General features: G+C 40.0%; 2 protein-coding genes and 1 long non-coding RNA gene across 4 annotated transcripts in view; 2 read left to right on the plus strand and 1 right to left on the minus strand.

The window, feature by feature from the left end:
- The window catches only part of PRDX1 (peroxiredoxin 1), a 354,386-nt gene that overhangs the window by 223,811 nt on the left and 108,400 nt on the right, over positions 1–22,175 (plus strand). The window contains exon 1 of one of the 2 annotated variants that reach the window (XM_062003308.1): positions 15,675–15,684. The exons of the other annotated variant lie outside the window; for it this stretch is intronic. The gene's annotated coding sequence lies outside the window, so the exon portion shown is untranslated. Of the gene's footprint in view, positions 1–15,674; positions 15,685–22,175 lie in introns of those variants that run through there. 2 annotated transcript variants of the gene reach the window in all.
- Positions 555–22,175, minus strand: part of LOC133626202 (uncharacterized) — a 31,407-nt gene continuing 9,786 nt past the window's right edge. The window contains exon 3 of the long non-coding RNA XR_009819339.1: positions 555–1,984. This is a non-coding gene — a long non-coding RNA (uncharacterized LOC133626202). The remainder of the gene's footprint in view (positions 1,985–22,175) is intronic.
- LOC104551686 (riboflavin-binding protein) lies at positions 8,611–21,134 on the plus strand. Its single transcript, XM_062003304.1, has 6 exons — positions 8,611–8,704; positions 9,541–9,698; positions 10,321–10,420; positions 11,805–11,933; positions 16,843–16,954; positions 20,796–21,134. Exons 2-6 carry the CDS (start codon positions 9,560–9,562, stop codon positions 21,030–21,032), a joined length of 717 nt encoding a protein of 238 aa, XP_061859288.1. The 5' UTR covers positions 8,611–8,704; positions 9,541–9,559; the 3' UTR covers positions 21,033–21,134.

Here is a 22,175-nt window from a genome sequence, read left to right on the forward strand (position 1 = left end):
ATGGAGAGTGAGATGGCATCATGGTGCAGATAAAGATGCAGTTCACTGTCTCCTGGGTTGAAAAGACAAACCTACAGAGATTCATTACCTCAAGGAGTAATCAGAGCATATATCATCATCTTGTGTTTCATCTCAATAATTCACACCCTCTCAGCATTTTTGTCTTTGCAAATTATTTCCCTAGGGTATAAGTTACCAGCTTCTGCATTCATTTTTCACAAAAGCAACTTCAAAGTTGTCCATTTTTCTCACTAGTACATAGCCAGGAACATTGCTGCTGCAAAAGAATCAATTCTTTCTCCCTTTTTACCAAGATGAAAAGGCTCAGAATTCTTCAACCAGGAGTCTGACTCGTTGTAGGCATCCAGAAGATCTCGGGTTGCAACGCGAGAGGTGGAGGGTACAGAAGAGATGGGCACAGGGTGGAGTGAAAGGAGGTACTTGTGTTAGCAGATAAAAGCACATGGTGTAAACAATTAGTTGGAATAAAGCATCATCCATCCTGAGTGTGCAGTGATCTTGTCCCCTCAGCAGGGGCGGCCTGGTGATGTTGCTGGTAGCGGCAATTTGTTTATTAATTTTGTACAAAGACAACAAAACCACACTTTCAACTGATTTACTTACCTAGACAAGTGGGAGCATTTCAAAATAATTGTCAAAAAAAACCCTCAAATTCTTGCTGGAAACTATTTCAGGATGCTGGATTAGTCACAGAGCTCTTTCTCCATTGTCATTGTATATGATAGAGATGGACAGCCATGTGGAATTTCCCAGATGGGAATCTTGCCCTAACTAAATGTAAATAATGCACATTTATGGAATCCTGGCACCTGTGATAATGTGAGTCTATGAGGATGGCACAGTGCCTTGTCATAATTTGGCTGGATCTTTGCCCCATTGCAACACAGACGCCAATTAGTTATCTGTTGGTTATGGCCTGTGGGCCACCCTGCACTGGCTCATACCTGTTTGCTTCATGTACCAAAACAGAATTCATGAATATGGGAAGATAAGTCACTGTAAGAATTTGAATCACACTACCTGCCTTTGAAACACGTTAAAAACCAACCTTCAGTTGTTATTTTTAGGTAGAATTGCAAATAATTGCCTTCTGGTTCAGTGTTTTACTCAAAACAATGTAAAAACCCTTTTTATTACTCTGAATCGAAAAGCTGTTTGGGGAGCGAACTGCACGTTTTACTTGTGAAAATACGGTGTTTGGTTTGCTTCTGGATTATCTCCTTCTCTCTTTAATCCCTGTTTAATATTTTGGACTCGAGATGTCTTTCTGATATTTTTGAAACAAAATAACCAGTGAGGTTTTATGTCGAAGGAATAGGAAAAACACTCCTCGTTTTACTGATTCTCCTGTATTTTTTTCCATTTAAACTCGTCACTGAACATGACCTGAATCTGCAGACCAATCTGAGTGACCTGATTTTTTCTTTTCCATGTGAGCTATTTTTCTGAAGTCTTTTTTCTTTTTTTTTCCCCAGCCTTAAATAAAAGTGAACAAGTCATGAGAGGCTTGGCAGGAAAAAGGGGTACAGATGAATGAGGCAGAGCGTGGTGTGATGCCACGCCTATGCTCACTGTGTTTGTGTCCAGAAATAATCCTGTCACATCCACAAAAGGCAGAAGAATAATTAATAAAGCCTTACAAAGGAGCTGATTGTTACATTACCCAGACTTACTAACACAAAGCAAAAGCCTCACAAAGTGAGCCTATATGGCTCACTCACTGAGACTCATCTAATACTCAGTTCATTCCGTTTCTCTTTTCGGTTCCAGATACTTCTTTTCCCTGGCTTCCAGCTTCCATTCGCTCTGTATAAAGAAGGTCTCAGCATGTCCTTCTGATTCAGAAGATAGCTGGAAGGATGTTATCCAGGAAGAGTTCCCTTCCATTCTTCTCTAGCCGGTTTAAAGGGTCTTTGGTAAGGCAGAACACAAGAGTCTAGTCCAGCTTATTCCGTAACGTTTTCTGAAACGACATAAATACATCTGCAGCACTTCTATGACTGCTGAGCACACAGCTCCAGGAATAATTCCTGGAGCTGGAATAGAAATATACAGCTTGAAGCTGTGAGGTTAAAACTCCTTTACTCCAAACAGAATAGAAAATGTGACATAGTAGACGTTATTAGGGTGCTGCTGAGCAAGAGAATTTCCTCTAAAAAAGGAAATACTTAATCATTGGAATTCCTATTAAATTTGAACATTTAGCAAAACCAGTGCCACATAAAACCCAGCTGATCACCTATTTGCAGTGTTTCCAAGGCTGAACTGCATCACTAACACCATCAAACAAGTATATCACCAAGGCCTGTCATTTGTCATTCTGCTCACACTATACACATAATCTTCACTCTCAGTATTTCTGCTCTGTACAAGAAGGAGATGGCTTCAGTTATTCTGCATGTTCAGCTGCCATGCACCTTCTGTCAGTGACCCAGTTCTAATGGTATTCACAGAGAAGTTTTGGTCTTTACACCGGAATACTAATGTTTGGCAACTGGCAATTCGCAGCCAGCCCGGAAGACAGCACAATACTTTGGGACGTTGTACTAGAGCTGCGTAGAATGTCACTAATGACAAGTGTTATACAGGCTGCCTGACATCACTGTGACTCCTGGCTGTTTCCCTAATTTCACCCCTATGACAGCATTCTTTTTACAAGATTCATTAAGAAATAAGCCAGTGTGATTCAACAAAAGAACACCAGTTATAAGCAAAATTAAAAATAAGGGTAAAAAAGTAGTTACATGACATGCAGGAAGAGTGAGATTTGCTAGGAAAAGCTTTGACTAAGATTAACCAACTAGTCTTTAAAGAATGATGCATCATTCTGTTCAGCAAAAAGCAAGGCATCAACCCTAGCTCTGCCAGACTAGTCAAGCAATGTGTGCTGCCTGCCCAGCTAAGAACTGCAGCTGCAGAGTACAGCTCCCCACCACCACCCCAAGCTCCAGGGAAAGGGCAAGAAATACAGGACTTTCCAGAAGAACGCAAGAAAGCTAGTAAATCTGTGACCTTGACACAATCCAAGCACAATTTACTCATGACCTCAATGTAGTGAGGTCTGCTATTTCCAAAATTCTGCATTAGACTTTTGTGGAGTTAAAAAAAATACTTATAGTTACATGAGGGCTTTTCACGGGAAGGAGATAAGCATGTTTCAAAGCACAAGCTTATCATTGAATTAAGGAGTATTAGGAAGAAATTCCTTACAGAGAGGTTATTCCATGAAAGTATGTAATATATTATAGTATATAATATTATGTGACATCTACTAGAAATATAGTGTATATATAACGTATTATATTATCTGTAGTATAGTGTACTCCAGTGCATCTTCACTGAAAACTGCTACTATGAGTCAGTCTTAAGGACAGAATAATGAACTAAACCAACTGACAACCTGGTCCAGGATGGCAATTTCTAGATCTAGATATAACAGAAGTCTAGTCCTAACTGGATATGATTTGCTTTCCAATTGTTATTTTCCTCCTGTATGTATCATGAAGGACACACATCCTTGCTAGCAGTGATGCAGTATGTCAAACTGACAGCTTTGCACTGCTGTAACCTTGGTCTCAATATCATATTTAGACCTGATAAGGAGATAGAAGCTGTAAATATGCAAATACATATCAGGAGTTGAAAGTACAGCTGTGAGGGTTAGGGAGGCTTAGTGCAATAGCTAAGGTAACAGCACTTCCTAGCAACAAAAGCTCATCAAACATTATAGCTTTAAAGAGACAAAGAAACCACTGAATATGGTGCTTTCACTGTCAGCTTGGACTTGATTGTACAGCAATTGTCACAGTTGAGCTGTTACCCCAGGTATTGAGTACAAATTACATATGCATATGAACATGTATATTTGTGTTTGTTTCTGAAAGGTCCAGAAAGGGAAGCCTGTAGAGAATGGAGAGACGCTGTCCAGCAGGAGCAGCACCAGACCCTAACTGTTGGCACCCTCTCTTTGGGGACCCAGACAAAGATGACTTTTAAGAAGGGACAGGGGAGGATTACACATAGTTCTGCTGTTACTTATGGAAATGCCTCCCAAACAGATGACAGAAACAAGAAAGCAAGTCTAGCAGGGGTACAGTGGAGGCTGGCATCCAGATACTTCAGAAACATAATGTGTCTCCAAATAGAAAAGGCACAGATGAACTGAGAAAGGAGTTGGAAGTAGTTTTTGAGTGATACAACAGGAAGGGAGCTATTTGAGGGATTCAAAGAAAGAGGAGACAATGGGGAAAAAATTCATTTTCCATGAGTGTTGTGGATGATTTTCTAACCACAGATTCATCACAGGACAATGAGTGAAGCTATCTAAAACTAATGACACGTATGGGAATCATTCCACAGAGGTGTCTGCAGAGATGTCACATGGACCTCAACTGCGTCCTCCTCAACATTCATCCCTGCTGTGATACTAACAGGAAAAGCTCAGCTGTGATTAATATGGTGGTTTCCAGTCACTACCTTTTAATATGTTGACCAGTGTGATCTCACTGTTACCTTGTGCTTGCATTGTTTTCTTTATACACCTGTCAACTCCTACTTTTGATCACAAGGTGTTCAACATAACAATAAACAACCCAGAATGCTAACATAATAGAGCTTAGAGGTTGACAGTTCTGACTTAAAAGTACAGACAGTCCTACTCTTTGCTGCTGGTCTCTCTCACAGTGATATACTACTCTCTTTTTCACAGCAATACAACCCTATCACAGCTGTAATATAAACTGAATGTGGACACTGGTTTGATTAGAAACATTGAGGATGGGGAGAAGTGCTGGATTTCATTTTGCTGGATCAGTTCTCGCACCACGTTGGGTGCAAAACTCCACCTTGAGTTATGCCAGAACAGTGGAGGGAAGGTCAGGATAGGATGTGGGCAGAAAGGGAGCTGTGGGATGTGGCCATCCATAATACAGTACTGGCACAGTATTTTATTACCCATAATAAAAGTACAAAATCAAAACATAGTATTCATACACTCCTAAGAAGAAATTCATCCTTCATAAGTTAGAATATTCAATCAACTATTAATGGTCTAAATTAGAAACAAGACTGAGTCAATCAACTGGAGTATTTGTCAAGCTGGACCCAGATTTTCTTTGTCACTTGTGAGCACCCACATCACACCACACAGTCAGTAGCTCTCCAAACCAAAGCTCATTCTTTGTAGAAAAAAATAACAATTGTTAGTGGTTCAAGGAACCTCAGAGTAACAGACTAGCAGAATGTGAAAGGCAAATGAAAGACTAGGGCAAAGGAAGAGCAGTCAGTTATGCTTTCAAGAAGTGCTTTCAACTCAGTAATAAGCTAAAATAAGTAGGGTTTCATCCCCTTTAATTTTGCAAAATCTAACATAGGGCTTAAAATAACATTTTTACAATGATAATTTTGTTGTCTGGGCTGTGATTGCTTTTTAAACCTACTATTTATTAAAATATCTGCTTCCCCCCCCCTCCCACTGACTCAGTCTCTTGGTTACATAAAATTACTGGTGCTTTTGTGATGCCTGTGCCCTGCTGGAGAATGAGCTCAGCAACATTTGTGTACCCAAATAAAGCAAGGAAGCCTTACTTTGTGCTGTGATGTATTCCTTACACAGACAAAATAAAAGGAGAAATCCCAGCCCCATCAAAGTGGAAGGGAAACAAATCACACCTTAAATTCAGTAGCGTTAAGTTCTGACCTCAGCCTTTTTTTCCAGAGTCGGGAGTGCCAGACTGAGTCCATCTGGAGTGTCTCCTTTGGCATTCAGCTTGACTTGTGACGTGATACGTTCAGCAGAGAGACTTGTGAATACAAACTCTTGGTTCTGAAGTCTAACAGAATGGAAGTTGAGGATATATACCTAACTCATCATCAAATAATGTGGCCTTGTTGCAACTTTAAATGCAGGTCTGCAAAGAAGCTTCAGGGCTGACACTAAATTAGATATCAACCTGTGCTCCTAATTATATTTCTTGTTACAGTTAACGAGAAAAACACTTCCAACTTCTGAGCATACAGGCTCACACTGAGATATAAGGAACAAACAGATTAATTTCATTAGCACACATTGCCATCTATAATAAAGCTGTAACAGGCTAAATACTCTAATTTATGCTCCTGAAACTCTGTCTCCCTTTGGTCACACTGTTGTTACACTTTCAGGATGCCAAGAAGGGAAATGGATCTGGCAATTGTCACTGAATGGAAACGCAATTTTTCCCTTAACCACATCGGCTTTGCAGAGTTACCAAGAATATGAAACTGTAAAAGCTTACTTGAGTCATTAAAGGGATCTGACTCACAAAAAAGGAATTGCTCTGTTGAGTTAGGAGATACCAGTTGACATAGTTATTAAACTGATGGCCAGAAGCTGGAAAGTTAGCAACTAGCTTTATTTTTTCAACATTTTTTCCCTAATTTTCTGCTAACGGCTCTTGCCAGAAGGAAGTTGCTCAGGTAGATGGCTCTGGAGACCTAGTATAGCAGTGTTTGTGGGTTTGGAACACATACTTTTGCTAGCATCATAGGCCACTATCGGTTAGACCATCAGAGGATAATCATTTAATGTTGTGGTGCCTGAATCACTGACTGTGGCAGTACCTGAACATCATCCATGCTTTAGCTCTTGAAAAGATTAATAGAAATTGCAGGACACTGATACTGAAGTTAAAATGAAATGGCAGTAGGGTCTTAAAAATACAAGAACATCACTGAGTACTTGAAAATAGGTTCAGTTTTAACAAATAAAGAGAAATGACCCATTCAAGTATGGGAATGTGTAAGAAACTTCCTTTAACAAATTTCTCAGTATATGCATTACACAAAATAACTAGTCTCATCCCACAGAATAACAAGAATACTTTATGGAAATAAAAAATCAAAATTCCCTTCTCAGGTGAGGAAGATGTATAGCTGAGATCTCTAAAAGCTTCTTAGCTTGAGCCTGCTTACATGTATTGCTAACCAAAGCCAAGTCTGAGAAATCACAAACATATGACAGTTTTCCCTCCTGCTGCTAGAAACTCTGCCTAATCTCCCAGCAAGTGGTCCCATTTGGCTCATACTCAAAGCCTGAAAGAGATCCCAGTTTCCTATAGCTTAATATAATTTGTATGTCAGTTCAGTGAACAGAGGCACTACAAGAAACCTCCTGGCATGCTCACACCTTTACAAGCCTACATAGATTTTAAGCAAAGCAAGCAGTAATGCACAGAGCAGGTGATATTTCTGTGCTTTTTACCAGGCTGGCTAGCCCAGCCATTCATCACAGTGTTGGAAGTGAGTGTTCTTATTATACAGTGGTCTTTTCTTTTGTATGAACACACAGATCCAGGTGCCGGGCAGTGTGTACAAATCCTTTATAGCAAGGAGCTCTATGAATTTCAGCCAACACTAGATCAAGCCACGTGAGGTGAAGACATGTGTAGTAAGCCATTAGATTTACTACAGTTTCTCCTGTAGTTACTTTACGCCTTTTTAAACTTACCTTAATTAAACTCATTCTTTAAACTTGCCTTAATTAAATTCATTCTGGAACACCAAATCACTCAGTCTCCACTGATCTGGAACTGGCTCTTTTTAGGCCAGCATGACTTTTGCCTCGAGGCATTTACCAGAGCTAGGATATGAGTCAGTGCTTAGAGCTTATAGAAATTGTTTTATTATCATGCCCAGCGAGTTTGCTCAATAAGCATCATACCACACTTCCACTCTGCCAATGTTTGTTTTTTCAAGCAAAAAAGGTTTGTAAATAATGGCCCCAGAGTATTATCTGACAAACCAGTGTTCTCTTTTAAACACAAAACTAACAGATGCTACTTCTCTTAGGCATCTAAATAATTGCAAGATACTGAGTGGTACTGCTTTTTTACAGTACTCAGTGACATTTGATTTATGAAAGTAAGTGCAACTATTTGTAATCGCCACGTCTACCTTACACAGTGGTTTATGTTCAGATGAAGAATCCTCTTTGCAGAAAGCAGATCTCACAAGGAAATCCCACCAGCAATCACTACCAGTGATACAAGCAACACCTTTTTTGTAGTGCTTGTGCCACTGGCTGGAGAGTATGTATGAGGAAGGTAGAGCAACCAGAGTGAACAGCAGCAGGCTTTAAAGGGATCTTGAGAAGACAGAGCAAAGATTGGAGAATCAAGTGATGTGGATTCTCTCCCAGGGGCTGTGGTACAATTCCTCTGCAAGCAAAGGCAAACCATTATATTTATAGACAACGTGAAGCCAGTCAGGCTGAAATATGAAGCACTGGTTTCAACGTCTCTAATTCAGTGAAGTCCTAATTTGGGACAAGAGCCCCATGAAATTGTTGCACAAACTAACCTAATGAGTAATAATACAAAGAATCATTAAAAAATCAGGGCAGAGGGATTAGTTGTATTTGGTAAACAGGAGAGCTGCCATTTTTTTCTAATTTTAACCTGTGTTTGTACTTTCTTCTATCCCATCGATATTTACAAGAAATAAAAGGGCATTATGTACCGGTCATTGCATCTGCCTTCAAGATAAATCTGTGTTAACATTCCAAAGGGTCAAGGAACCCTTCCAGGGCAAACAAATTCTGGAGCACCGATGCCAGATGGTGTGTATATAAAGTGGAAAATGAGAAAAGCCATTTACTGTGTTCCTGTTCCAGGGAGAATTATCACCCAGAAGGACAGCAGAAGAGGTGAGAAACTCCTAAGAAACTAGAGAGACTGTTTTGTCTTTTGTAACATGTTTTCTTTATACCTGAAAAGTCTAGGTACAGCAGTCCTTATTTAGGAAAAATCATTTTAAAAAAAAGATAACAGGAATATTTAACTAAAGAATGGTTACATTCATAGAATGTGTAAACAATTATGTATTGATTTACTCATCAGCTTCGAGGTTTATCTGTATAGCTCAGTAATGTCCTCTGTATTTAGAGAAATTTTAGGCTCACAAAATGTTTTTTATCTTGTATTTTTTACCAAACTTTACGAAAAAAGGCAGAGAATAATGGATCAGATTCTTAAATATAAATTAGCATAGCCTCACCAAAGGCCAATTATCAATGTTATTCATCCAGCTCAGGTGCTGACCGTTACTAGCTCACTTGCAGATATATTAAATGTGTCATTTCCAAAACAACTCTGCAAGTTTTAGAACTAATCGATCTTTTCTCCAAATATCCTGAAGCAGAGCAACATCTCTTGGAAGGGTTCAAAGATAAATTAAGGTCTGTGTAAGAGATTTAAAATAGGGTTTTTTAAATACTGAAAATAACATGTCTTCATAAAAAGTCTGAACTATCGATGGCTTTTATCACTTGCCACCAAACCTCACAAACATGTAGCAGAAATGTGAGTATTCAGATACAAGCAAATAGAAAGGAAGAATATGTGTCTTAATACTTATGTGTGCATCTTTGCTGAACATATTCTATTTGGTAATATGTATAGCTTTTTTAAAGCAGCCCTTTCTTTTGAAGTTAAGGCTTCTCCTGGAAATAAAGGATATAAATCAAGACTTCTCTCTATACAGGAAAAAGACTCCAACAACAATGCTGAGGTTTGCTGTCATCCTCTTTGCTGTCACAATGTCATCTACCTGCCAAAAATATGGATGTCTGGAAGGAGACACCCACAAACCGAAGCCAAGTCCTGAGCCAAATATGCATGAATGCAGTCTGTACTCTAAATGTAAGAGAGGATGTTGCATTGGATGAACTTCCTTCCTTGGCACTTTGCTGCAAGCAAACCAAGAATGAGATTCTGGTTCTGAAAAAAGTCAACAGCAAAACTCTCATTAACTTAATTTACTTCCTTTAAAAGATTCTGATGCTGTCTACTTTTCTTGCAGCTCCACTGCTTAAAAAAAAGTCTACAGCAAGGATTAATCTGGTTTATTGTGATTAAGCATAAAATTAATTAATTGCAGCAGACACCAAATGAAAAAGGTCAATCGACAATCTATAGTGAGCAAAGTATAGCACTTATTACATTTCTTCAACTCTCTTTTTCTGTTAGATAGCCTTCAAAGTTAGCATCCCTTGGGATTTAACATCTAGCAGAGCAGTAGTAAAATTCTTGGGGCTCGCTGGGCACATGTTGACAAAGTCCTGTTGATGCCAGCCCACCTCCCTTAGCATTTGCACTGCTACTTCCAAAACCAAAACCGTTGGAGCTTGAGTAAATCTTCTAGTTAATACTGAGAGACTTTGTTGTGTTATGGACCAAAACAGATTCATCTTACATTTTGAGTCTTCCAAACACACTGTTAAAGAAAATCTTTATTGCATTATTTCTGTTTCATTCCTAACAGCTTCCTGTTGCTATGCAGACTTCACAGAGCAACTGGCTTCTTCTCCGGTAATTAAAGTAAACAACAGCTACTGGAACAGATGTGGGCAGCTCAGTAAATCGTAAGTCAGCTTTGATGTTTTCTGTGTTAGAGTTCAATAGATCTCTGTGCTGTAGCAGCCACACAGCTAATGGTAACTCCCCTTGGAGCTGCTGATGGGCAGTTCCTAGGTTGCCCTACAGATTGGACCAATGGGACAAGGGGCAATGGCTTCAAACTAAAAGGAGGTAGATCTAGATTAATTCTAAGGAAGAAGTTCCTCCCTGTGAGGGCGGTGAGGCACTGGAAGAGGTTGCCCAGAGAGGCTGGAGATGCCCCATCCCTGGATGTGTTCAAGGCCAGCTTGGATGGGGAATTTACGAACCTAGTCTAGTGGAAGGTGTCCCCTCCGACGGCAGGGGTATTGAAACTAGATGATCTTTAAGGTCCCTTCCAAACCACACCACTCTGTGATTCTGTAATTCTGCTACCCAGCCTGGTTCCCATCATCTCTATACCAGACTAACATCAGACTCTTCTGTCACAACAGCCTGTGAATCCCTAAGTACATACTATTTTGTGCAGAAGGACTTACACCCGTTTCCTTTCCGTATAGAACCAGATCTAGCAATGTAAAACAGTCATAAACCCAGCAGGTAACAACCATCCCTCCATAGCCCTTGGAAGCAACCACCACATATCAGTGAGTGTGACCCCTAGTCAATATAGACCAGGCTTCTTCCTTTGTTTAGAAAGCAGATCAATTAGATTATTAAATCTTGCAAACAAAATGCACAAGAGTCAAGAAATTAAACTTTTGAATATTTAGAATAAAAATTCCTGTTGTCCTGTGGGTTTTGTAACCATGAAGAATGTCTTCATAATTAAGATTTTTAGTACACCCATTAGATGTTAGAGCTGTGAAACATTGCAAGTTACAGAAATAAAAGAATGAAAGTATAAGACAATTCAGCAAAAACAGATGTGCAAAAGCGACAGCTATTGCCTGCCCCTTCCAGAAGAGCAGCAACAGTATGTATGCATCTTTAAGTAACTTCAGCTGGGCTGTGGGAAAATCTGAAGATTATTGAAACCATGAGACTACAGCATAGAAGAAGTTTTGTACTATAGTTTTAAACTATATTTATTACTGCCTGGAACCATTCTTGCCAGGAAAACTCAAGGCCTCAAAAGTTTACAAAAAGCTTACACAAATAGGGCTGAAATATGCATGGAAACATTTGTGCACTCTTTAGCTGGCTATGGTCATTGCACGGTCAGAGGCTGTACACAATGCCAAAGGAATGAGTTTGGAACCTTGACACCAACAGGGTGAAAGGATGCTTTTCTATGTTTCTCTTCTAATCTGTAGTAATGCATCTGCATCAAAGCAGGCCTAGAAAACAGAGGCTATAGCCTTGATGCTAAGAAACAAGCTTATTTGTGGCTCTTCTCACCCACCACAGCTGTGAAGATTTCACAAAGAAAATTGAGTGCTTTTACCGCTGTTCTCCTCATGCTGCTCACTGGATCGATTCCAACGACACTGCTGCTGTTCAGTCTGTTCCACTGTGCCAAAGCTTTTGTGATGACTGGTAGGTTCTGCTTTTTACCAAAGTATTTTTATTTAGCTTTAATATATCTGTGTTATTAGAGTGTTACGCAGCATGGGTGGATGAAGCACAGATATCCTAGTTGAATGGCACTAAGATTTGATAGTGTTGCATCCCCTTTATGCCTTTTCTCTTGTTCTCCTCTTCATTTCTTGTTTGCCATCTCTACTTTTTCCTATGCTAAGCTACTACTCCCAAAATAATAATGTTCCAGGCTGAACGCAGGATGGAGTGACTCAGGGACAGCACAGCCCTCTTCTGTGAGGATACAGTGTAGTGGTATTAGAATCGCCTGATGTGCCAGAGGAGGTCTCACATGTGCACAGGCACGACCAGCAGTGTGGGACTGCCTGCCCTTTGAAAAGTCCAGGCCTGAGAGTTAGCATTTATACAGTTAGCATTTTAAGTCTAAATACTTGATCACAACATGATACAGTTCTTTTATATGTATAAAATGCACTAGGAAGTTGTGAAAGCAGCCACTTTCTGTATGTTTTCAATTAATTCATATAACAAATTACCTTAATTCCTTAATTTTTCACCCTTGGTTATTTTTCTTTGTTTACATCATCCTTCTCTCTAAAATAACTTCTAAAAGCTTGAATCTCAGTGAAACTTGCAGCTGAGTAATGCTAAAAATATCAGTAACAATGAACAAGCATAATAACATTTAATTTCATTTCCCAAACTACAGCATCAGGGAATCATAATATTTTTTGAGTTCAAGACATGTAGTGGGACAACCTAGCACCCAGCTGACCTACCTTGGGATAGGAGCATTATACCCACGTGGAGTACTACATTTTTTTTCGGTGGTCAGTATCTCTCTCTCCCTTTCTTCCTGTTATGAGACAGTGAATCTTAAATAATGTCATCATGTGAGATATAAGTCTCTGTCATCACCATATTCGTGTTGTGCCTAGTAACTACAGTAACCTGTTTGTATGGCTAAATTGGTGTGAAGCGTAGTACAAACAGCACAGACATTGTTCACCCTATGTGACTGTAACTGCTAGCATCCCTTGAAAGGAATGAACTGTGAATGTCTGAATCGCTTAGGCTGCTCTGACAATCACAGAAAAATCCTTTGGTACTTCTAAAAATGCTATAAAAGAGCTTTTGATGGAAGCACAGAAAATACAGAACACACAGTAGTGCCCAGTCAGGTTCTCTTGTGCTGCACTGTGGTGCTTTCCCAACTTGAAAATTATTGGCACATTGATCCATTTTCACTCTCGTCTCTCCAAGGGTGAAGCCGTATATGCAGTGAAGGATTTGGGTAGGACTTGTCTTTAAATATATCTCTATTATTTTGTGCCAGAGAAGGAAATAAGAAGCATGTCTTGGATTTTAATGGAAGACGGCAAGAAGGGCTGATGTATTTCTTAGCTTCCCTGGAATTTCCTTTGGTGATGAATTTTGTTTCTGTGCTAGGAAACTCCATGTGCCTCAGGAACATATTTGTCATGTCCAGTCCTTCAAATTTTTTTGTAATCTTCTAAACTGAATTCAAATTATCGACCTCCTTTAAAGACTGAGATCTTGAACTTGCCTCAGCGCTCAGAATCTCAAAGTTCAGAACCAAGTATTACCAAAACCTAAAAGTCTTCAGACATCAAAGCATCAGAGTTGCCAGTGAGCTTTAGAATTGATCTAACAGGCAAAGCACTAGAATACCAGTACCTAAACCACATATATCTCAAAATAAGTAGCACACAAATCATTGCCAAACGGCTATATCCAGTGGAAGTGTAAAGATGAAAGAAAATTGGCCCTGTAAGTTTAGTTTGCATCTATGAACTGGTTTAAGCCAGCCTCAGCATATGTGGTATTTATACCAAAGTATATATGGTGGGACATAGGAAGACCCTCAGTGGCCCCTGAGTATTGCCAGAACCCCCAGGTAAACAGCATTTTTAACTTATCTCCTTGGAAAGCATAAGGGCTGTGATTGAGAGCTGCTACACCGGAAAAACTGATTCTTTTCCAGCATAGTGTCTCCTGGCAGAGAGCAGACTCGACTCTAAAGAAATCCTGAGCAAAGATCTGTTGCCCCTGTTGGCGTCATAGATGCCCGTCCTGAATCAAAAACGCAGTGATGATCCATTACCATGCATGCTGGCCTGCGTGCCTGCCTAATGCCAATGGAACGCTCAAACCCATTCCCTCACCCTGCTTAAGGCCTGAGGCTAGAAAAGAGCCTGCACAGAATTCCCATTCTTTCTAGTGATTTAAAGTAACATTTTTTCATGTTCTATTCACTGGAGCTCCTTTAGCATGCTGTAGCACTGCTAGTGGTGTGACCTACTTTCTCTACATGCCGTTGAGTGTGCCTGCTGCACGCTGTATGTCTTTGTGGGCAGAAATGTGCAGAGGATTCTGAATGAGCAGTGACTTCATTTAAAAGAAATTCATCTGACTAGCTTGAGGCCTTCCTTTTCTTCCTATTGTCTTAGGATTCCTTGCATCCACTAATTTTTAAAGTACTGCTTCTGAAAGAGCCCAGTGTACAAGCCACTTTCTGATCCACCTGTGAAAGGGTCATGTCCTTTAAAGAGAAAGAGCTAACTATCAAAAATGAGGGGGCAAAAAAGCTTTGAAATAAAAATATCCTGCCCATTGTGCACAGGGAACTAGTATGTTCAGGGAGGATCTTTTAAGTATTTCTATTTCTCACAGGGTTTAGTTTATGTTTGAAGAAACTATTTATGGGTTTCTAGACAGCAGAAATCAGACCTTTCATAAATCAGGACCTTTCATAAATTTAGCTTCACAATTAGTTCCACTGGGATAAAGAAAAACTCATAACAATGGAGTTATGCCTTGCTACCTGCTTATATAACAGACAACACAGGCAATAACTACAAAATTTCATCTGACAATTCAATAAATGGTAGTGAATAAGAATTCCTGAGGAAACCAGACCCATAGCATGAATGCCTCAGTTCAGTAAAACTCTGAAATACATACTTATAATTTGAAAAGTAGAACTGAAGGTAACATTAATTTCATAAGAAGCAGTTCTGCCTTTTTTTCAGGCTGCTCATTCTTTCCTCTATCCTATCTCCACCCATGTGTCAGCAGCACTGACTGAAAGGCCATGAAGCAGCCCTGCTCTGGGAATCCAGCAGGCTGAAAAATACTTAGCCAATTAAAAAAAGAAACAAAAAAAAAGAAGACTGTGGGAAGGGCACAACTGCTTTAAGTGGAAGTGCTAGAATTAGGCAGATGAGAGCAGATATTGAACAAATTTGCTAGAAAGCAACAAACTGAAGGGCATGCCTAAAGGACATGCCTAGATGGCTTGAAGAATCCAGGGCTAATTGTTGAATCTAGTGCTGGTAGGTGGAGAGTTCATAGATGGTGATTCATGAGAACTTTGCACTGATGTTCTCAGCTTGCATGCCTTCAAGCAGGCAAAGTGAATAGCATCAGAGAAATAGCTGTCCCTGCGGAGTTACTTCTGCATGCGTTTCTCAGTCAGGGTACACACAGCTAAGAAACACCACACCAATTACTCTTACAGCCCCTAGTCCCAAACCCAATCATGGCACAAACAACTGCCTATTATTGTCATATTATATTAACTTTTCAAATTGCAGCCTGTGTTTCCAGCAGAGCCCCTACCTCTGGTAGCAGATTCATGGATGAACACATTGGAGATTATATGTCTCCTGCCCCAGTCCTGTTTGGTTCAGGCCCTGATTGCCCTTCATCTGTTTTTGCTCTTTGTCCCTCCAAAAAGCCCAGAAAACCTATGTGAAGGTTCTGCAGACGTTTTTGCATGTGCAAATATACTGCAATGTCCAATTCCCGTAGTTCTGTGACCACATGGCAACCTCATATTTCATCTAAAAATGTACATCTGCAGCCCTCGTGACGTTGAAATAGTTTTGGAAACATCACCCTGAAGATTAAAAATTACAAACAGAAAAGATATCCAAAGGCATGAATTATAAATACCATACTGAACAATGCTAACTTTCGATAGCTGTGCCTCACGATTTTGGCACTCTCAGTTACTGCTGTGAAAAGCCCACCTCAAACCACTGAGACTACATTTAAGTAGATGTTAACTGATTTGCAGAAAGTGATCCTTAAGAAAGTTAAAAGCCAAGAAGACATAAAAAGAAGTAGAAGAGAGGAAATCATGTAGGATAATGGTAAGTTGTGAGAACTCTCATCACATGGACTAGCCAGTTGCATACCATAGTTGTTCCAGGCCATTTATAGGCACTTTTTACATTACAGTTTACAAGTTAAAAATAGCTTAAAATTAAAAATTTTAGACCTATACCCTACCCCTCTCATCTTTCCTCCTTCAAGTTTAATTTCTTTGAAAATGTTATTCTGAGGCTGACAGCCTATTAGTTTATATGATTTTGTTTGTGGATTTTCCTTATTTTAGTGCACATTCCTCATAGCAACCCCCTGCTCAGGAAATACCATTCTTCTTTTCCCATCTGAATTCAAAACAAACTCTTCCCACATTTCCCCCAAGTGTCCGTTCACTCTTACCATACCTGTGCTGTCACAACATCAGCATTCACAAAACTCCCTCGCACACAGTAACACCAGCAAACATAACCAAAGCAGAAAACACTGCAGAAATGACTGTTGCTCCTCAGAACATGAGCCCTTCACTTAAGTCTGTGAGTAAAATGTAGTGGGTGAATTGTTTAGTTTTTATTGGGATTTAGGTCTTCCTGGCCAGCTCACAGTTTATGTTCATGTAAAACTAAGATAATGTGCACAGTTCTTGAAGATCTGTTGCTAAGCTGCACCATGCAACCATACCACATTACTAGCATAGCACACAAAGAGTTTTTGAGTCCACTAAAAAAAAAAAGTGAGAGAAATAACTGTATTTTCTGCTCTCATCTCCATGAAGGTATGAAGCCTGCAAAGATGATTCCATATGTGTTCGTAACTGGCTGACAGACTGGGAATGGGATAAAAGTGGAAAAAACCACTGTAAGAATGAATGTATTCCATACAGTGAGGTAAGAAAACCTGATCCATTGGAGCAGAAAAAAATGGCATTAAGAGTTCTTTTTCTTTTTTCCCCTAATATAAGTGTAAAATGCAACAGGTGAATTATTTTCACTTCAGCAGTTTCAAACCATACGTACATCAGACTTTTGTATACATTTTAAACTATTTCTGTTTATGGAGACTGCTTCTTCTATGTATGTACATGTTGAAATAATCACTGTTCATACCACTTGTGAAACAAAAGTAAAAGTTCAAGCAGCACCAATATTTTAACCACAGTGGGGTTTAGAAAGTAAAAAGTAAATTAACTTTGTTTGTACAACAGAGACACTGAGATGCATTTAGAAAGTTCCTTACATAATGTGGGACTTTACACACTTCTGTGTTTTTAAGTTGGGATCTAAGTTCCCAAATCACTGAGGGATTTTTAAGGTTTTGTTGCCTCTTAGGTATCTTTGACATTTTCTCTATTTGATCTTGCTGTGTTCAAGTCCTTCTCCACTCCTTAAGTCCTGACATTCTTCCAGTTGTCTCCCTTTGGTTCTTGCAGACATAACTCTGAAGGGGGCTCTCCATTGCACCTGCCATGGTGAAGGAGCAGCACTGACAAAATTTCTGAGAGCTCATCCCATCTTTCCGAGAATGTTTAATGGTTGGGATAACTAATTATATGAGCAAAAGTGTATAAAATGAGAACTAACAGGACTTATAGGATCAAGGTTGCCTGGAACCTGATCTACAAACCTCTCAAGTGTCAGGTAGGATTTTTTCTAGTGAGTCAAGTAAGTTTAGCATCAGGAGAATGTAACACAACTCAAACCTGCCATACTTATTTGAGTACTTTTAATAACTGAACTTCATTGTGTTCATAAAAAACATCCAAATTGCAGAAGCAAACTGAATTTGAGTGTAGTGCTTAGAGACTGGTAGTAAGGCTTACAGAGATCTCAGATTCATTCTTCTGAATTCAATTCAAGTGCATGTATTTCCAGAAGCCAGTTCAGCATCTGATACAAGCAGAAGTCACAGTCCAGTTACTGGAGGATTGCTGCCTGCCTTGCAAAAGTGACACTAATCAGTAGGCTCAGGAAGGTGGCCAAAAAACAGATGGGCTGTGGAAAGTTACAGCTTAGTTTCCCAGATATGCTAAATCATCAGTAGTTCCAGATGAAGTGAAAAACAAAATGATAATCTCCATAAATAATCTCCAGTCCCTGTTCAAACTATCCCTGGCCCAGAGATAGGAGTTTTTAACCTTGAATTCCCTTGTACTTATTTCTTAAAGAAAATATACCATTGCAAGGAAAAACATGCAGCAAATCCAGAGGTCTTATCACTCGAAGCCAGGCGCAGCTATTCCTAAATTAAAGGGAACCACACCCTAAACTACCCATGTTTTTCACCAAAAATAAGCTTGAGTGGTAAGTAAGAATAAAGATGAAGTTTCTTCAACAAAATTTTTAAAAAGTACATCTCCCATATGAAAATTACATGATATACAAACACTAGACTTGCTTGGTTTGGACTCAACTCATGGAAAAGAAAGTTACTGTTACCCAGAAGCAGAAAGGGCTCTCCAATGTCAGGACACTGTGGACAGACGCTTACTTTCTTCTGATGCCTTCAGCACATATGGAGTAGCGATCAGCAGCCCCTATATTTGACATATGCAAGTGCTTGTAAGGACTATTTGGAACAAATGCTGAGTATTAAGAATGCACAATGGATCATAGCCAGTTTTAGCTTGTTTAAAATGAGCCATGTTGTGTCATCATTCTCCCAGCTGAGTGCTCCCCAAGCAATGTTAATGCACACACTAGAACATTTTCCAGAAGCTGAAGAATCAGGGACTTTTACAGTAATTTAGAGACAACTTTGGTAAATGAACTGTGTGTGCTATTTCTTTCCCGTAGCATTCTGGCTATGTTCTGATCTTTAGGCAGAGTTAGGAGGAAGGTCAAAATAAAATTACCAATTCTGCGAGTAGAAGAGCATAAATACAGGTTACAGAACCTGTGGGACACAAGATGTAGCCATGTCTCTTGCACACAGTCCCAAGAAAGCTTCATGACAGCTGTTAACAATTTCTAGAATGATTAGCTAAAAGCAGGTAGAAATCCAAGAACTGTACAGGAGCTGGAGGAAAATGTCTAATGCTACTTAAAAGCACAGGAATGGTGGGAAAGAAACAGATAAGAACTGATGGCCTGGAGAAAACTAGATGCAGCAACTTTTCCAATTCTGACCCTGCACTGCTCCCAGCACACTAGCCAACCTCCACACTGCTCCAACAACTACAGCACCCATGAAGTGAGTCCTGGGAGAGATTATGTGAACTGAGAAGGTATTTTACAGACTACAGAGTCTTTTTGGCTATTTGGAACGGACCCTGTATTATTCACAAAGGATATATTTTGAAGGCAAAAGTGATGATTCTTTCGTCTCATCTGCCTTCCCACACAGCATAGGTCAATGTAGTTTTGCATGTGGGGAGATAGAGACATCTCATAAGAATGACTTGTATAAAATAGGTGGAGCAGAAGAAGCTACAGATGTCCAGTCCCACTTCCACATAATAGATTTAAATCCGCAGTCATTAATTTTTCACACAAAGAGCAGCTTCCATGCAGAAAGTCCCCAAACACAAAGACAGGGAACCTCCTCTGAGATTGAAGTGACAGATCTAGATATGAGCTGTTGAAGATGGTAAGCCAATACACCATCTAGAAATCACAGCACTAAGAAAAATGCTGTAGGATTAAAGAATCAGTATCAGGACTACTTGTACTACTACAGAAGAAACACAGCTTCCTTCAGAGAGATGCTGGTGATGTGGTCAAGATGAAACAGTCAGCAATGGAGCCCAGCAGTCTCACTGCCTGGCCCAGTACTTCAGTCACTCTCACTCCTTAATTCCTAAAGCTTCTACTCCTGCCATCACCTTTACCCCCAACTTAATTCTTAGCTTTGCTTCTGAGAGTACCTAAAGCTTCCTTTACAGAAACAGAAAAGATTGAACTTTAACCACAAACACGAGGGAAACACAGGCAAGATGAAGTGTATATCCTGCCTCCTTTGTGGCTGGACGTGATAAGTCTAAAGCCAATACTCTCTAGGCAAACTCAAGCCAGGTGGACAGAAGGTTGTCACAATGTGAGCTTGGCAAAGCAAGAAACATCTTTGTTGTGTGATCGTACAGGTCCTATGACACAGGCTTTACAAAATGATGTAGTGTGGAGAGCAGGACAGATTCACTTAAAGAGACTACAAGAAGCTACAGTTTACATTTTCTTGATCCAGAAAGGCCATTGCATCACTGGGCACAGCACTTAGTTTCTCTTTGTCTGTGATGTCCTGCAGGGTCACAATGTGCATTGCAGCAGGCACAACGAAATCCCATATGCTGTGAGTCCACTGGGCCCTCTCTAGCCTGTAGATATAGACTGTCACATTCAAAGCACTGACTGGTGCTGTCAGCACTGCCCAGATCCAGAGATGTGTCAGACTGTCCTGATATGCTACGAGTTGTACAGCCTCTCACACAGACCCAGAAAACTATCTGGTCTATCAGCCTCGGGGTGGAAACAAAGAGCTGGCTGTTGATCACTTTGTGCTTGCTCTCACAACAGGCAAATCTCTCTTGCCAGTTGTGGGACTGGATAACATTTTAAGATATCTCAGAAGTCATGAAGTATGGCACATAGCAAGACAGTGAACGACTGCAAACTGGTTTTTGTATACTCTAGTAATGATTTTTTAAAAGTGATAAATGTTTATCTATTTGATACAAACTGATTTTAACTCAATTCTTTTTAAATGTAATTGATGCATTTCTCATTTGACACACAGATGTATGTAGATGGAACTGACATGTGCGAGACCATGTGGGGAGAGTCATTTAAGGTGAGCGAATCCTCCTGCCTCTGCTTGCAAATGAACAAGAAGGACACGATGGCAATCAAGTATATCCTCTCCGAAAGCTCAGAGGAAAGCTCCAGTATCAGCAGCAGTGAGGAGCGTGCCTGCCAAAAGAAACTCCTGAAGTTTGAGAAACTAGAGGGAGAGGAGAGGGAACAGATAAGATAAATGCTGATGGATGTATGTTAGGACAAAAGAAATCATCGTGGAGGCTGGGCTTAGGGCACCACACCAGCCTGTCTTATCCCTTACTTCCTAGAACATAATAAATCAATGGCTTGTTACATTAATCTTTCTCTGATGTTTTTGCATCTGCATCACAAAGCTCCCAGACACAGACAGGTTAGCACAGGTGTAATCTTGTGACTTAACAGCTAGAAGTCTGAAGGTAACATCTAGGAGTTGACTGAATTTCAAAGAGGAGGTACAGGCAGCTCCTGCTGATTTAAGGTGGAACAGTGAGAACAAGAGACCTGTGGAAGGCCACACCAGTAACGACCAAATCTTCAACCCAAACCCTTCATTGGTGTGAGCACACAGCACTCCTGTTATGAGTTCCCGTGTGCCTGGCTCAGCTCAGATAAAGAAGAAACGCTGCAGGCACAAACAGGTCTGTGAGTCTGGCTACTGAACCCTGAAAATGTATTTCTTTTGTATCTCGAAAATATTCTTGCAAACCAGGGGATTATGGTGTAGTAGATAAATCCCTGGATCCATATATTGCCAGTAAACAGTATGCATGGTCTGTTGCACTGGGCTTTTACCTTAAACAACAGTACAGAAGTCTCCTACAATATGAATTTGAGGCATATTTTTGAGTGCAATTAATCTCACTGAATGATGCCAATAGAATGATTTCTGACAAACAGAAGTGCCAGGGAGGGCCCCAATCAGGTTTTACCCACCAGTGATTCTGCTTCCCAGCATCACTGTTACAGTCAAAGTAAAACCCAAATCTGCTCATCGGGTAAGGATGAATGAAATCCTGCTTTCAATTATGTATTCATGCTCCCTCTGGCATCACTGTAGAGTGGAAAAGTCTATGCCATTCTGTACGGCCTTTCATAGTGATATCACCAGGGAAACCATGACAAGGATTTATTTTGGGAGGGTCAGATTGTCAACTTGTAAAATCAGAATCACCTGAGTGCTTGTTATGGAGCTAGGCAGCTTATGGCATTTCAGGATCTGGTCCACAATGACTTAGCACATCCAGTTAAACCAGGAGAATCTTTAAAAACCAGCATACTTTCTTCACAGGGATGTTTATTTATTGGAATGGTTTCACACAGCTGCAATAGTAATGCTAAA

Source organism: Colius striatus, chromosome 10, assembly GCF_028858725.1.
Source record: "Colius striatus isolate bColStr4 chromosome 10, bColStr4.1.hap1, whole genome shotgun sequence".
Lineage (NCBI taxonomy): Eukaryota > Metazoa > Chordata > Aves > Coliiformes > Coliidae > Colius > Colius striatus.

Bases quoted from the DNA above. Each gene is read 5' to 3' on its own strand.
- LOC104551686 (XM_062003304.1), top strand. From the start codon at position 9,560: ATGCTGAGGTTTGCTGTCATCCTCTTTGCTGTCACAATGTCATCTACC. The intron at 9,699-10,320 runs GTAAGAGAGGAT...CATTCCTAACAG, and splicing joins ATGCAGTCTGTACTCTAAAT to CTTCCTGTTGCTATGCAGAC. The intron at 10,421-11,804 runs GTAAGTCAGCTT...CACCCACCACAG, and splicing joins TGTGGGCAGCTCAGTAAATC to CTGTGAAGATTTCACAAAGA.